At 42.3% G+C, this 13974-nt stretch overlaps 1 protein-coding gene across 1 annotated transcript in view; it reads left to right on the plus strand.

Annotated features, from left to right (window-relative positions):
* AFF1 (ALF transcription elongation factor 1) overlaps nucleotides 1–13974 on the plus strand; it is a 195309-nt gene that overhangs the window by 128323 nt on the left and 53012 nt on the right. Inside the window, 1 exon segment of the mRNA XM_032800227.2 lies at nucleotides 13692–13736. Within this exon segment, the coding sequence (XP_032656118.1) occupies nucleotides 13692–13736 (45 nt within the window).

A 13974-nucleotide genomic window follows, 5' to 3' on the forward strand; every position in this document is an offset into this window, starting at 1 on the left:
TTATAGACATATAGGAAGAGACTTTCTGAAAAGGTTAAAATGTATTACTGGCACACGAAACCTTAAATTAGAGTGAATAAATGAAGACTCAGCACACCACTTCTGAAAGGTTGCCAACTCCTGCTGTAGAAAGACTCCCATTGACTTAAATTGGCTTTGGGTCAAATCCTATTTCATTATTTAAAAAAAATCACTTATTTTTGAACATTGTTTAGCCTGGTATTGTTACAAGAAACACAAGATTTCTGTAACTCAAAGAAACTACAGAGGGAAATGTAATTTTCTTTTTTTCCATCAGTTTGCTTTTTTTGTGCATTTGACAGATCTTTGTGTTTAGTAGGTTACTGTTTCCCCTGTGTAGCGGTCAGTTCTCTAGGGGCTGGTGGGGATCTTTCACACAAAAACAGGTGGGAAATATGATGGTAAAACCTCAAGTTTATGATCAGGAGTAAGTGTCATATCTGTATTTAACTCGTTTTTAACAATTGACTAGATTTCAAGTTAATGGTGCATGTCCATTTAGATTACACTCTAATTTGTTCCCAAATCCCCAAGAAACTGCAGTATGTTAGATGGTGTAAGAATGCTTTACACAAGTGTAAGCGTTAAAAAATCCTATTCCTTTTCAAATGGTCATTTAAAAATCTCTGCAGGGCACTGTCAGACTGTGCAGTAGTGCTGGTGGGTGCATGGCTTGGATGTGTGCTGAGGACTGAAGCTGCGCAATCTGAACTTTGGTTAATCAAACTGTGTAAGGTGCCCCAGGGTTGTACTGTACTGCTCACTGTGCTGTGGATTCCGCAACCCTGAAGCACTGTGAAGAGGTGCCAGCTGGCTTCAAAGCCTGTGTTCCTAGTCTGCGGCCCCTGTAAGAGTATGATCTTGCACCACTGAGGTCACAGAAAGCTTTACCATGACTTCAGCAGAAGTAAGATCAGTTCCTAAAACCAGAGACTGCCTTCACTTCTGCTGCGCTTCTGGGTAGAGAAACCTAGAGTGTAGGTTTTCCAGAGCTGTCTGGCTTCCCCAGCCAGCTGAAACTGTTTATCCAAAGTGATTAGTAGTGCCTTAAATAACACATCAAACAGAATAGCTATTTGTGCGTATCAGAAGGGGGAGGTGCTGGTGAAACCTGCGGCAGGAAACAAAAATGTGGTTTTATACTCCAGGGGGCTGTTGTAGGTAATCAGTTTCACCAGCACCTCATGCATAGCATGTTTGAGTCATCACCTTCTTTTGTTTTCAGTCTTTTTTTTTTTTTTTTTTTTCATTCAGACAATGCAGTAAACCCATGGCCTAGCTGGAAATACAGGAGCAGCAGCAGTGCCTTTGCAGGAGAAGGGAGTAGGTAGAGGAGATGAAAATATGGCCTAGGAGGAATTGTGGAGAGGTATTGGAGGACACAGTGGGCAAGTTACCAACCTGGTTAAAGCAGAAGCGGGGCACAAACCTATACACCCAGCCATGCCAGCTAACCTGGATTTAAAGCACCACAATCTTTGATCAGTGTTTTGTAGATAGTATCTGGAATAGGCAACACTCAGGTAAGAGCCTGGACTAACTCTGCAGGGAAGATGTACTTTTTATGACATCTGTGCCTTTCCAGGGGTTACCATTAACTGTGTTGCGGACATGCAGGAAAGATAAGGCAAATCAACTAAAGATGTAAAGTCTATGTGTATAAACAAAAGTGCATTAAATTCCTGTGTGGATAATCTCATTCAATAGTAAAGTTTTTGTTTGCTATAACTTATCCTCTTCAGAGGAGCTACAGCGCTCTAAGGCCACTATACTCCTAAATTAAAGCATCCACACCAGGGTTTAAACATGTTTTCATTTATGCACATTGACTTCACTCCTTCAGTTGATTCTCCTTAACATTACTGAGTGTCCCTATATACACAATGCCCTTGGTTTCTGGTATCTGGCCTAGAGCTTTCCCCAGGGTCCTCTGGGCTTTCATGCAGGTTCCTATCATCAGTAAGGGCTGAAGCATGCAGAAGATAAGCTGACAGCAGTGCTTGAACCTTCTGTTCCCCATAGAGCTCCTGTCTGATTCTCCAAACTTCAGTGCTCTTCCTCCTTCTCCTCATTCTTTTACTCCCTTTCCCGAGGGCAGTAAAGTCCCTTGCTTTTTTTGATTCATTCAAAAGGACGCTGGTGAACTGTTGCAAATAGTATGGCATTTATGTGACTCCCCTTGGGTCGACAGGCAAGGCTGCTTAGGGTTCAGTAAACAGTCATGTGTGATATTGGGTAAGAACATTCCAGACAAAACCAGTGTGAATCTGGGGACATCTGACATGTTAACATTGTTATTAGTTAGTTTCGCTATCTCTCTTGGTCTTGCTTTGTATTGGTAGCAAATCTGCACTGTTGAGATTAATAATAGGACTTTGCGTAGGAAGAAAATCACCTAGCATTAGACTGATGCTGCTTCATGAATCGTTAAAGGAAAATGTTCTGTGCATAAAACAAATCCTCGGAGACAAGACCTGGAAGACCTTTTTCCCATGAACTCCTGATTAAAATAATAAATTTCCAGTGCACCAAAAGTTCCACTATGAGAGAGATTGATTTGGGTGAAAAGAAAGATCTGTTAAATTAACATACTTTATCTGCAGCAACATTTAAACCTCTTTCAAATATGCCCACAAGGCCCACCCATGTTGACAGTCTGCCAATAGGACAGCGTATACTTGGGTTATAAATTTACATAAATTATTGTTCCCAGAAATAAATTCACGTGATCTTCATGTTTGCTTTTACATGCATCATCCCTAATGGAATCATCGAAATTACTTGCTGTTTGAGTTTAAACAGCAAGTAAAAACCTAAAGTAACCTAACCTAAAGTCTTTCCCCTGAAGAGAGAGGGTGGCCATGAGCCATATTTTAGCCCTGTGTGGGCCACAGACATCCATCCATTCAGAAAAAACATCTTAACCTTTTAGAAAGCATATGTTCAGGTTCTGATTACTGGTGCCCATCACCATAAGAAAACCCCCCTCCCCCCCCCCTCACAAATCAGAATATAAAATTTGGGCCTAACAAGGTCATCTCCTGTTACATGTTTTTAACAATTTTCTACCATACATTGCAGAACATTACCACATAGTAACAAGAGTAACAGAGTTCCTGGAATGTATCTTGTTTTACCAGTATATTTCTGGATTCAATTGTGGACTAGTTTCTTTTAAGAACATGCAGAAAAAATACATTCTAGTAATGTTAAGAGGAAACAGTTTAAATCCTCCAAAATACAGGTAATAGATTGTAGTTGAGGATAGGCTGCAATGCTGGCCTCAGCTTGCCTTGCTGTATTCAGATAATTTAACTCCTATAATATGAAAGGTCTCCCCCAGCTCTGAAGCCTCTGCTGTAGTAACTAGACACATACAGGTGAACTGAGGACAGTACAGTAGCCTTGAGCTTAATTTTCCTTTGTTTTGTGGTTTTCAAATAGGTCCTGCATGTAAACACAGTTTTGTTGTTGTATTTACGGTTAGGCTTCATAACATTCAAGTGGCAAGCGCCAGAACAGTTAAACTACCTTTTTGGTTTTGTTTTTTTTGTTTTTAAAAAAGCACCAATTTATTCAATAGAAAACAGCTCAGATTAATCTGACGTTTTAAAAATAACACTACCTTCTAGTGCATATAGATTACCTGACATCTTAATAGTTCTTTAGTGGAAAAGGTCTTAAATAGTAACTAAATAAAATTAACAACACAGCCAATGGGCTAGAATGCATGGGTTGAAGGCTCAATCTCTAGAGCCTTCTCGTATTCCTTGAACTTTTCAGTATACTCTCTTCACATTAAAAATCCATCTGAAGTTAAACACAGTATAGTTCTTACTTGTCATATTCTTAGTTCTTACATTGATGTATTTTCTTTTTAGAAGATATACACATACACATCCAAATGTCCTTTTTGATTGAAAAAGGTCAGAATACTTGCTCAAATGTCAAATTCTTACTAAAAAGATGTTCAAAGCTGCAATGACTCAAGCCCATATTCAGCTCTACCCTGTACAATCAATATAGAGAAACAGGCTGTCTGTTCTGTACAGGATATTGCAGAGGAAATTCTAAACAGAATGTGACAGTATAGTAGGCGTTCAGATAAGCAGTGGGGTGGAAAGTAATGATGCAAGAATGAACAGAAAGGTCCGTAACACCTTAATGCTTCCATGAAGGAAGTTCACTTCCATTCCACTTAACATCTGCATCCAGATCTCCTTTCATGATCTCTGCACAATCTGTATACTATTACTGCTGCCATCTTTAAAAGTTCTTATTTGCTTCATCGACGACACCCTGCGACTGGTGAAGTAATGTATGACCAGTTTTGTCTTGACAGCAACTGCTCTAAACTTCTGTATATATTGCACATCTTGCAAGGAATCCAGTTAAAGGATGTATGGATGTGGAGGGAGAGGGAGGAAAGGAACCTCTTAATGTATGTGAAGCATATGACTTTTTTTTAATTCATTGTAGCAAATATCTTTTTTTTTAGGATGGAAGAGGACAAGGTGTATGTTACATTCTGTGTCATATCTCACAAAAGTGTAGAAATGTCCCAGTTGTGTGTCTGTTAATGTTTTTAATAGTAAGAGATCTTCTAGCTGTGAAAAAAATTGGTATTGGAAATTAACCTTATGATGAATACCTCATAATTTGGCACCAATTATGTATTAGCCATTTCACCTTCTGAATATTTTTCATTTTATTAGTTTAATTCCAGATTGAGTATTACGTATCAGGGGGTAGCTGTGTTAGTCTGGATCTGTAAAAGCAGCAAAGAATCCTGTGGCACCTTATTGACTAGGGCTACATCTTCACTACCCGCTGTATTGGTGGGTAGCAATCGATTACTCGGGGATCGATATATCGCGTCTCATCTAGACGCGATATATCGATCCCTGAACGGCCTTATATCGATTCCGGAACTCCACCAACCTGAACGGAATTGCGGAATCAACAGGGGGAGCCGCGGACATCGATCCCTCGCCATGAGGACGGTGAGTAATTCGATCTTAGGTACTTCGACTTCAGCTACGTTATTCACGTAGCTGAAGTTGCGTATCTAAGATCGATTTTCCCCCGTAGTGTAGACCAGCCCTAACAGACGTTTTGGAGCATGAGCTTTCGTGGGTGAATACCCACTTGTCAGATGCATCTGACGAAGTGGGTATTCACCCACGAACGCTCATGGTCCAAAACGTCTGTTAGTCTATAAGGTGCCACAGGATTCTTTGCTGCTTTTACAGATTGAGTATTGTAATACTTTTTTTCCAACTTCTTGCAATATATGTTCAATCTTTCTAAAATATATTTTGTATCTCCTGGCAACATATGTGTTGTTTTTCTTTTTTCCTATTCTATGCCTACATCTCTTTAATGGAAAGAATTAAAATATAACAGTATTCCATGGCAGTGGTCCAGAACAGTTCACAATAGTATAATTGTAGTGTTTTGGATTATAATCATAGAATATTGTGGTCCTTTCTATTAAATAAGAAATGTAACATTTAAGGTACACCAGAGGGGTTTGTATTAACAATTCCACAACTCCTCAAAATCAGGCCTCTTTTTTTTAAGGACCCTAAATATGGATTGAGGTGCCCAACTTTAGGTTCCCAAGCTTGGAAAATTTTGGCTGCATTTTGCTAGTTTAAAAAGTAACAGTTTTAAAAGCTCTTGGAATGCTGAGTGAATGTGAGAGAATGGGACCCCAGGCATCTCCTCCATTTGTTGAACAACATGACAGACTTTGGGTTATCATGCTGTTAAACTTTCTCTCTCCCCTACCAGCCTCCAAAGCAGCAGCACTATTCCTGTTGCCATGACCTTCTAGCTGTGGTAGGTCAACACAAAAGGGTCTCCTCATGCCAGCTGAATTGACATTGTATCTTCCTCTTCATTACTCCTTCTGTTGATTACTGAACCGTTACCGGTTGCCAGATTAACTTTTAATCAGCTACAGTGCGTCATTTGTGTACCAGATAGCAGTGTGCCATAGCTGACTGCCAGTGCCTTGATCCTTCTCATTCTGGCCTCCTCACAACCCTTTTCAAAATGCCCAGCAGGGTTGTGCAAGGTGAGACACCAGCAACCTCTGTAGTCTTTAAGGCACATGGACTTGGTCACCAAGTTGAATCCAGTGTTCGCTACATAATCGCTATCCTCGGTCCTGTAAGTCTGTGCAGAATTTATTTCAACATACTTTCTTAAATTAGGGACTCCCTCTCTCCCCCAACACATATACCTGCCCTGGATTGGTGAAGTCTCTTTAGAGGAAGACTATTAAGCATCTGTCTTCTGCTTCCCTGTTTGTCTATGATGGTTTTTTAACTCTACATATGGGGAGATGGTTGAAGATATATTGGGCTTGATCATGCAAACCACTGAACATTGTTTCTGATCCAGTAAAGCATTTAAGCTTTTTTAAGGTGCGAGTAGTACTATTGATTTCTATTACTTATGTGTTTAAGTACGTTGGACTAAGCTCATCAATAGCATTATTTTGTTTTGCTTTTAACATGCAAAGCCAGATCCTTTCCGGTATTTGTAATTTCTCTCTGCTAGTGAAGAAAGAAACACTGTCCTAAAAGCACCCACAGCCACCATCAAATTTCCAATAGAGGACTGAATAAAGGAACTGCTATACAGGAGCATTTTATTAGTCCATGTAGTCCAGCATTCAGGTTCTGCCACTAGCCAACACCTTGTGCTTTAGAGGAAAGTAAAATGCCCATACTGTACCTGGACAGTGGTACAATAATTAATTTTTTCTTGCTTCTACCCTTATAGATTAACTTGTGCCCCCATGAATCATGAGAACTATTAGTCCTTGTAATAGTATTCTAGTTACTATAACTACAGATACCACTTTCATAGATACACATTTTTAAATCTTATGATGTGAGTCTGTAGTACCTCCCCCCCGCGCCCCCCAGCTTCATGGAAAATGCATATTGTCACGTTGTCTGGAGTGGCTTACAACTGACTGTGGTAACCTCAGGGCAGACTGTCAGAAAACAGGGCAGATACCCCAAACTGGTGGTTTGTTCTATCATTAGATTTCACCCAGCCAGTACCAGATGTGAATTCCTGGATCACTATACCAGTCTTACCATACAGTCTAGGTCGGGGTTTCTTAAACAGGGGTCGCCGCTTGTGTAGGGAAAGCCCATGGCAGGCCGGGCCTGTGTATTAATCTGCCCCATCTGCAGGTCTGGCCGATCGCAGCTCCCACTGGCTGCGGATCGCTGCTCCGCGGCCAGTAAGTCCCTTGGCCCACGCCGCTTCTAGCAGCTCCCATTGGCCCACAGCAGCGATCCATGGCCAGTCGGAGCCGCGATCAGCTGGACCTGTGGACGGAACACACCATCCCGTCCCACCAAGGGCTTTCCCTACACAAGCGGCGACCCCAGTTTGAGAAACCCTGCCTTAGATGCTTCATTCTATCTTGTCACTCGTACAAACTGGACTTAGTGATAAATGGTCCCTTACACCAAAGATCACATCACACCTAGGTTGCTTCCAGTCCCAATAGATCAATCACTTACCCAGATCAGTTGATACTTTAGATCTTACACCAAAGACAACACTGGTAGCCAATTCTATGGTAAACTAACTAAAGGTTTATTAGGTAGGAAAAGGAAATGAGAGTTGTTATTGAGAGGTAAAAGCAGGTAAAATATATGTACAGGTGAGTCACAGTCTGTAGTTCATAATGGTGGCAGAGTCGTAGTAATCTGCCAGTTTCCCTAAATTTTCTCAGGGATACCCAGAATAACTCTGGGAAACTCCTCCTCAGCTTGAGCTGACAACCTGGTCTACCAGCATCACACACACATACTTGCTTGATGCTTTTAAATATACGTCACCAGTGGGCACCATGTCTATGGTTTTGTGCATGTAACTAAGGGGTGTGTGGAGGGTGGGGGTGGCAATTTGGTTCTCCGAGGAGTCTGCATCATTCCCTAATTGAAATTTAGTATGAAAGTGTCATGAAGAAATCCTAATTGGAGCGTGTACAAATGGCAGTGTCAGCCAGAAAATATGCATGGTGTTAAATCTAGTTTTACTTGGAGAGTAAAGTTTTACAGTGTTCTCTCTAAAGTCTGTAAAACTGCTCACAGGGATGGAAAACAACATGTTATATTTAATGTTCTGAAAGCATAATTCTTCAACAGAGCTGCTTGATGATTGTGGGTTGTTTTTTTTTTGTTCTTCAGGGTTTGGGGTTTTTTTTAACTCTCTTCTTTGTACAACAATTATTTTTTCCCATTCCCCCAACTCTCTACAGAACTGGCAAGGAAAGTGCTTACTTCTGGGTGGTAATGGAGGTTTAATGTTAGGAAACATGTTGAAACAAAATAGAGATTTACATTCTTCATTCTGAGTAATATTCTCTCCACCTACATAAAGCCCAGAAATTCAAGTTCTGTATGTGTGGGGCGTGAAAAGGTTAGGGAGGGGAACTCATGGGGGTTCAGATACCACAGTGATGGGCACAGTAGAACAACTTGAAAAATGAAACACATGCATGCACCCCTCCCCCCAACCCATTGCCAGGGTGCAGGGCAGCCTTGACAGCCTCTTGACATTGCAATTCCAGTACTTCTGGGCTGAAATAGCATGTGTAGCCCCTCTGTGCTGGTTGTATAGGATACCAGGATCCCTGGGTTCTTATAAGTGCAGATCCATGCCCCGTCTTGGGCCCACAAGTTCATCTTCTATTTAGACTCTGTCTAGGCTGATTAGGGGAGACCAGTTCTGCAGGATTTAGGAGGTTTTAAGACACTCCCACATGGTCGTTTAGCTAGCTGACCCCTTACATCCCACAGAGGATCAGCATGAAAGTGATTCAGAAATCCTGGAGCTGGCCCACCACACCAGGGGAGAATTTGGTTCTCAAAACCAAAATGTGGCTTTATCTTTGGTTGTTTTTGGGCACTGAAAATAAATGCCAATTTTTAACTTGGGACAGTTTGTGACTGAACCCTGTAAAATAAACATTTTGATGTGTGTCTGATGCAGATGGTGGCAGTCTATTCATTGGCAACAATTCCCTTTACCACTTGCCCCTTTTATTGGTGATAACATGTCCTTCAGTTTTTTCTATCACAAGGCAACGTATCAGAGTACAAATATAACCTAAAATGTTTTCAAGAACATAGGTTTGACTTTTCTCTTTACAGAGATGTGGGTGGGGGGAGGGGAGATTCTTCTGCAAGGGCATATAATTCCTCATTAATGTAGCTATTTTACATTTGAATTTATCTATTAGCATAAGAGTAAAAGCAGATTGATATCCCCAGAATTGCTTGTACTCTTATGCCAATGGCTATAGATTCAAATGTGAAATATCTTACAAGCCACAAGTAAGATCCCTTCACAGTAAAGTAGTAGAGAAAACACAGTGCTGTGCTGTCACTGCCCAGTGCTGAAGTGTTCTTTTCTGGTGCTATTGGTGATTCAGCTGCATGTTCTTTACTGTACCAGGAGAACGTATCTCCTATCTCGTGCTAGCATGTGAGTACTCTGCTGTACAGTCAGCTGGCAGTCATGAACATACAGAATTGCACTGAATCCTCCTGATGATTTCACAGTAAGGAGTTACGATATAGAAAGCTGAACCAGGCTCAAAAACCCAAAATTCATAGGCCTCACTGAGTTAATCAAGGGGTGTGAACTCACAGACAGGGTGAAAAGAGAACTGACCATTGTTGGTTTCCTCCTGCCTTATGTTAACAGTATTTCACTTTTGCCACCAATTAACCTCTTAAAACAGTGAGATCCTATACAGGAAAAGCCAACTTGATTTTCAGTTACTATATTGTAAATACCAAGGGACTTCGATACTTGAACCAGGGTGAGGACCTAATTCCTTGTCTGTCCACTATTTCAACAATCATTTGACTCCCTTATGTGACTGGTCCTCTCAGGTGCTGCAGGCTGTACAACAGCAGTTCTCAAACTGTGGGTTGGGACCCCAAAGTGGGTTGCGACTCTATTTTAATGTGGTCACCAGGTCTGGCTTAGACATGCTGGTGTACAGGGCTGGAGCCTGAGTCCCACCACCCAGGGCCGAAGCCAAAGCCAGAGGGCTCAGGCTTCAGTCCCCCCTCTTGGGGTTGTGTAATAATTTTTGTTGTCAGAAAGGGGTTGTGGTGCAATGAAACTTGAGAACCCCTGCCGTACCCGAATATTTTCAGAAGTGCCTTTTTGTCAGGAGAGACTGTTGCATTTCATTGTGACGACATACATGTTTTTACAGCTTGTGGGGCATTGTCCAGTCGTGACACTGGGAACTAAGGGCTTGTCCTCACTTAAAATGCTGCAGCGGTGGTGCCACTGCTTTGATGCTGCAGCAAAAATGCTACCTGTGCCGGCAGGAGAGGTTCTCCCATCCACATAGGTACTCCACCTCTCCGAAAGGCAGTAGGTACGTTTTCGGGAGAAGCTATTCTATCGACATAGAACTATCTACACAGGGAGTTAGGTCAGTGTAACTGCGTCGCTCAAGGGTATGGATTTTCTACGCCCCCGAGCCACGTACTTATAGCAACCTAGGTTGCTAGAATAGAACAAGCCTAGTTAGACTGTTGGACTACAGAGTTACAACTGCTGACATTAAAAAGAAGGGAAGAGCTCCTTTGTGCAATATGAGCTGTGTTGTGTTTAAATCTCCACCACAGTAATGCAAGAGTTCTTTGCTGCTTTTTTGAATGAACACACACATCACACACTCACTCACTCACTCAGATCTCAGTGATGTCTTATCTGTGTAACTCATTTGACCCAGAGGAGTGACTTCTGGTGTATACTGGTGTCAGAAAGATCACAATCAAACTCATGGTGTTTGTTTTGCAGAGAAAAAGTAAAATCTCCAGTACGTGAGGGTAGGCATATTGCAAGCTTTACAGGGTTGAGGAGGAAATAGTCTCAGTTGTTTAGCATTTTAAGGAAAGGAGTGTATCTGCTCTTGCCCCTTCCACATGTGAACAGTGTGACACATGGAGAACGTCTGGGGCTGGTTAAAGTGACTTACTAGTGACAGCACTGAGGACAGACCCCTCATTGGCTAGCTTTGCTGCTTTTATTGCAGGTGACTGTGGAGGTCAGGAAGAAGCTGTCTTTCGGGTCAAGAGCTGCAGCTTTCTGGCTTCATTTAGTTAATGCTCGAGAACCCTTCTCCCTAGCCGCCTCCTTTTCGTAAATACACTCACAGCCAGATGTTTTGGTTTGATCCCTACGCTCTCAACGAAGGGTGAAAACTTGGTTTTAACTCCAAGTTGGTGATTGTAGCTGCTCGACAAACGGAGCTTATTAATTTCCTGATTTCATTTTTATTGTTCTTTTTTTTTTTGGCTAAGGCTGATGTTAGGCAGGTATGAGGTAGTATGTATAAAAGATGCCTTTTGCTACTAGGATAGAAAACAGTAAATGAGAAATATACACATAAATAGGCAAGCTTGTTCTCTCTGGCCAGACGTCAGGTGGATACTTTGAAGCAGTGTTCTCTCCTGTCAGTTGACATTTTTCACAGTCTTTGCTATCTTGGTGCTGGAATGAGAGGGCTTCTTATTAATTTTTTTTCACTGAGCATCCCTGTGTGCTGTAGACCATAACTGTGTCACTGTGCATCCGCTGACTGAGTTGGTATGTACTGTATCTTCTGCATTCGTGTGCTTGAGAGGTATGTGGCATTGTCTTCCTTTCATCTCCATGGCTGTATCCACATTTAGGGCAGGTCTGCACTTAAAACGCAACACCAGTGCAGTGGCACCACTTCGGCGCTTCAGTGAAGACATTACTACACAGACGGGACAGCTTCTCCCCTCAGCGTAGTTAATCCACCTCAGCGAGAAGCGGTAGCTATATCGAGGGGAACAGCTCTCCCATCAACATAGCGCTGTCTACACTGGGAGTTAGGTTGGTATAACTGCGTTGCCCAGGGGGGTGGATTTGTCAGACCCTGAGAAATATAGTTACAGGGGAGTTGCATCTTATGCGGGGGCTAGGTTCTGAAGTCAGCGCGTAAGGAGAAAATCGTGCATAGTCAAACGCTCATTGCGCGGAATGGAGGGCAAAATTGCCCGCACTACAGGTACAGTATTTAAATTTGTTATTTTTCTCTTTTTTTGTTTCTTTTGCCGAGTGCATATAGTTAAAATTGCGTAAGTTAAATGCGCCTATGATGCAACTCCACTGTATACAGATGTAAGTTTATAATGTAGACCTGGTCTGAGTGTTGTGGATACTGCTAGGTGGTTTTGTTACTTGCTGTGCTCTATATATATTCAATGGGACATTTCAAACTAATTTCTGTGCCCAAGCCATAATGTCTGCTCTGTGCTCTATAATTAGCAAATGTCAGTGACTCTGCCCCAGATCTCCATTCGCACCTGAGGTCAGTCCAAGAAACACGGCAACACAGGGAGCCTGAGGCTCTGTCCTCCTGCTGTAACCCTGTTCCCCACTTCCTTGGAGTGGCAGGAGGCATTCGCCACTCCCTGAGGTGTGAAGAGGCAACAACATGGGGCCTTCCTTCTCTCGGAAGTAGCAGGAGTCCCCCACATCTCCAGAAAGGCAGGGGGACCCATGTTACTTACCTCAGCTGCTGGGGTCTGGCTCCTTGGGTGGGCCAGGCCCACTGCACTCTCCTCCTGCCATACACAGGATCCTCTGTTGGAGTGGTTTTGAGAGGACCCATCAGAGCAGTGGAACTTGGAGTTAACACACCATGAGGTGCATGGGGCTGCCCATCCCCCTCTCCCCACAGAGCTGCTGTTTCAGGCTGTCTGCAGACTGAGGCAGACGTCACTACATCAGTTACACTTGAGTAATATTGTCACGCTTTTCAGAAACTGTCTTTAAATGAAAGCTCAGAGTCTGATGTAATCACATGACTCAAGGATCTGGGGCTTTAGGCATTGACCTGTATTGTCTGTGCATTAACCCAGCCCTATCTCTGCTTCTCAGTCCGGTGTTGCTGGTAGCAATTTTCTAATGCTACCTGGCAGGTCTGGGTGCACTTGATTTGGTAAAGATAACGAAGCAGGTCATGAGGGGAGAGGGACACCCTGTTGGTCAAACAAGTCAAGTGCCTCCAATTACTCATCTTGGTTTTCCTCTCTGTATGTAGTTTATCACAAAAAAAAAAAAAAAAAAAAAAGCTAATGCAAAGCTAGTGCACCAAAGAGAAGACATGAACATTAGCCGGAAACACAGCAGTAACTAGAGTGAGGTTGAATTGAGAGCATGATAGGATGTTTCCTTCCCCTCTCCTTATCTACACCAGTGATTCATGGCAATTCTCTGTCCAGGAGGGCTAAACTGCATTCCTTCATGGCTGTGATAGAGCAGCTCCCAGTCATCCAATAGATGCTGCTGTTTATGGTTAGAAGCCTCACCTTTCTTTGCACCACGCTGATCCTCATTCCCTTCAGCAAGGAGCTGGAAGCCCCAGCTTTGTAAGAACACTCTTAGTATTAACCTCTATTTTGGGGGCACATCTTTAGTTTCATCCATGTTTTATTTACTAGATTCCACAAAATTTATAGTATCTGATCAGTAAATGCCTTTGCTCATCTTTGATTTCAAAGTGTTCATGTGAATTAATGGAAGTCTCTCTCTCTCTCTCTCTCTCTCTCTCTCTCTCGCTCATATTTTAGCAAACCTTCCCCAATGAAGTCCATTGCGTTGAAGAAATTTTGAAGGTGAGTGGACCACTGCAACTCTTCAGTTGTTTAAAGACAGATACTTGTGTAGTGAACTTATCTTTCACTTTCATTAAAAGGCAGAATTGAGAGAAATTGTCTTGTGCTTCTGTTGCATCAGACCACAATGCAATTACCAGGATTGTTTCGTTGCGCATCCAACAGAATCTAAAAGTAATGCCTCTGATAAAATACAGAAGGCTTACAAGCAACACAGTATAAATACTATGAAACCAGC

The sequence above is a fragment of the Chelonoidis abingdonii genome, chromosome 5 (assembly GCF_003597395.2).
Source record: "Chelonoidis abingdonii isolate Lonesome George chromosome 5, CheloAbing_2.0, whole genome shotgun sequence".
In the NCBI taxonomy this organism is placed as follows: Eukaryota; Metazoa; Chordata; order Testudines; family Testudinidae; genus Chelonoidis; species Chelonoidis abingdonii.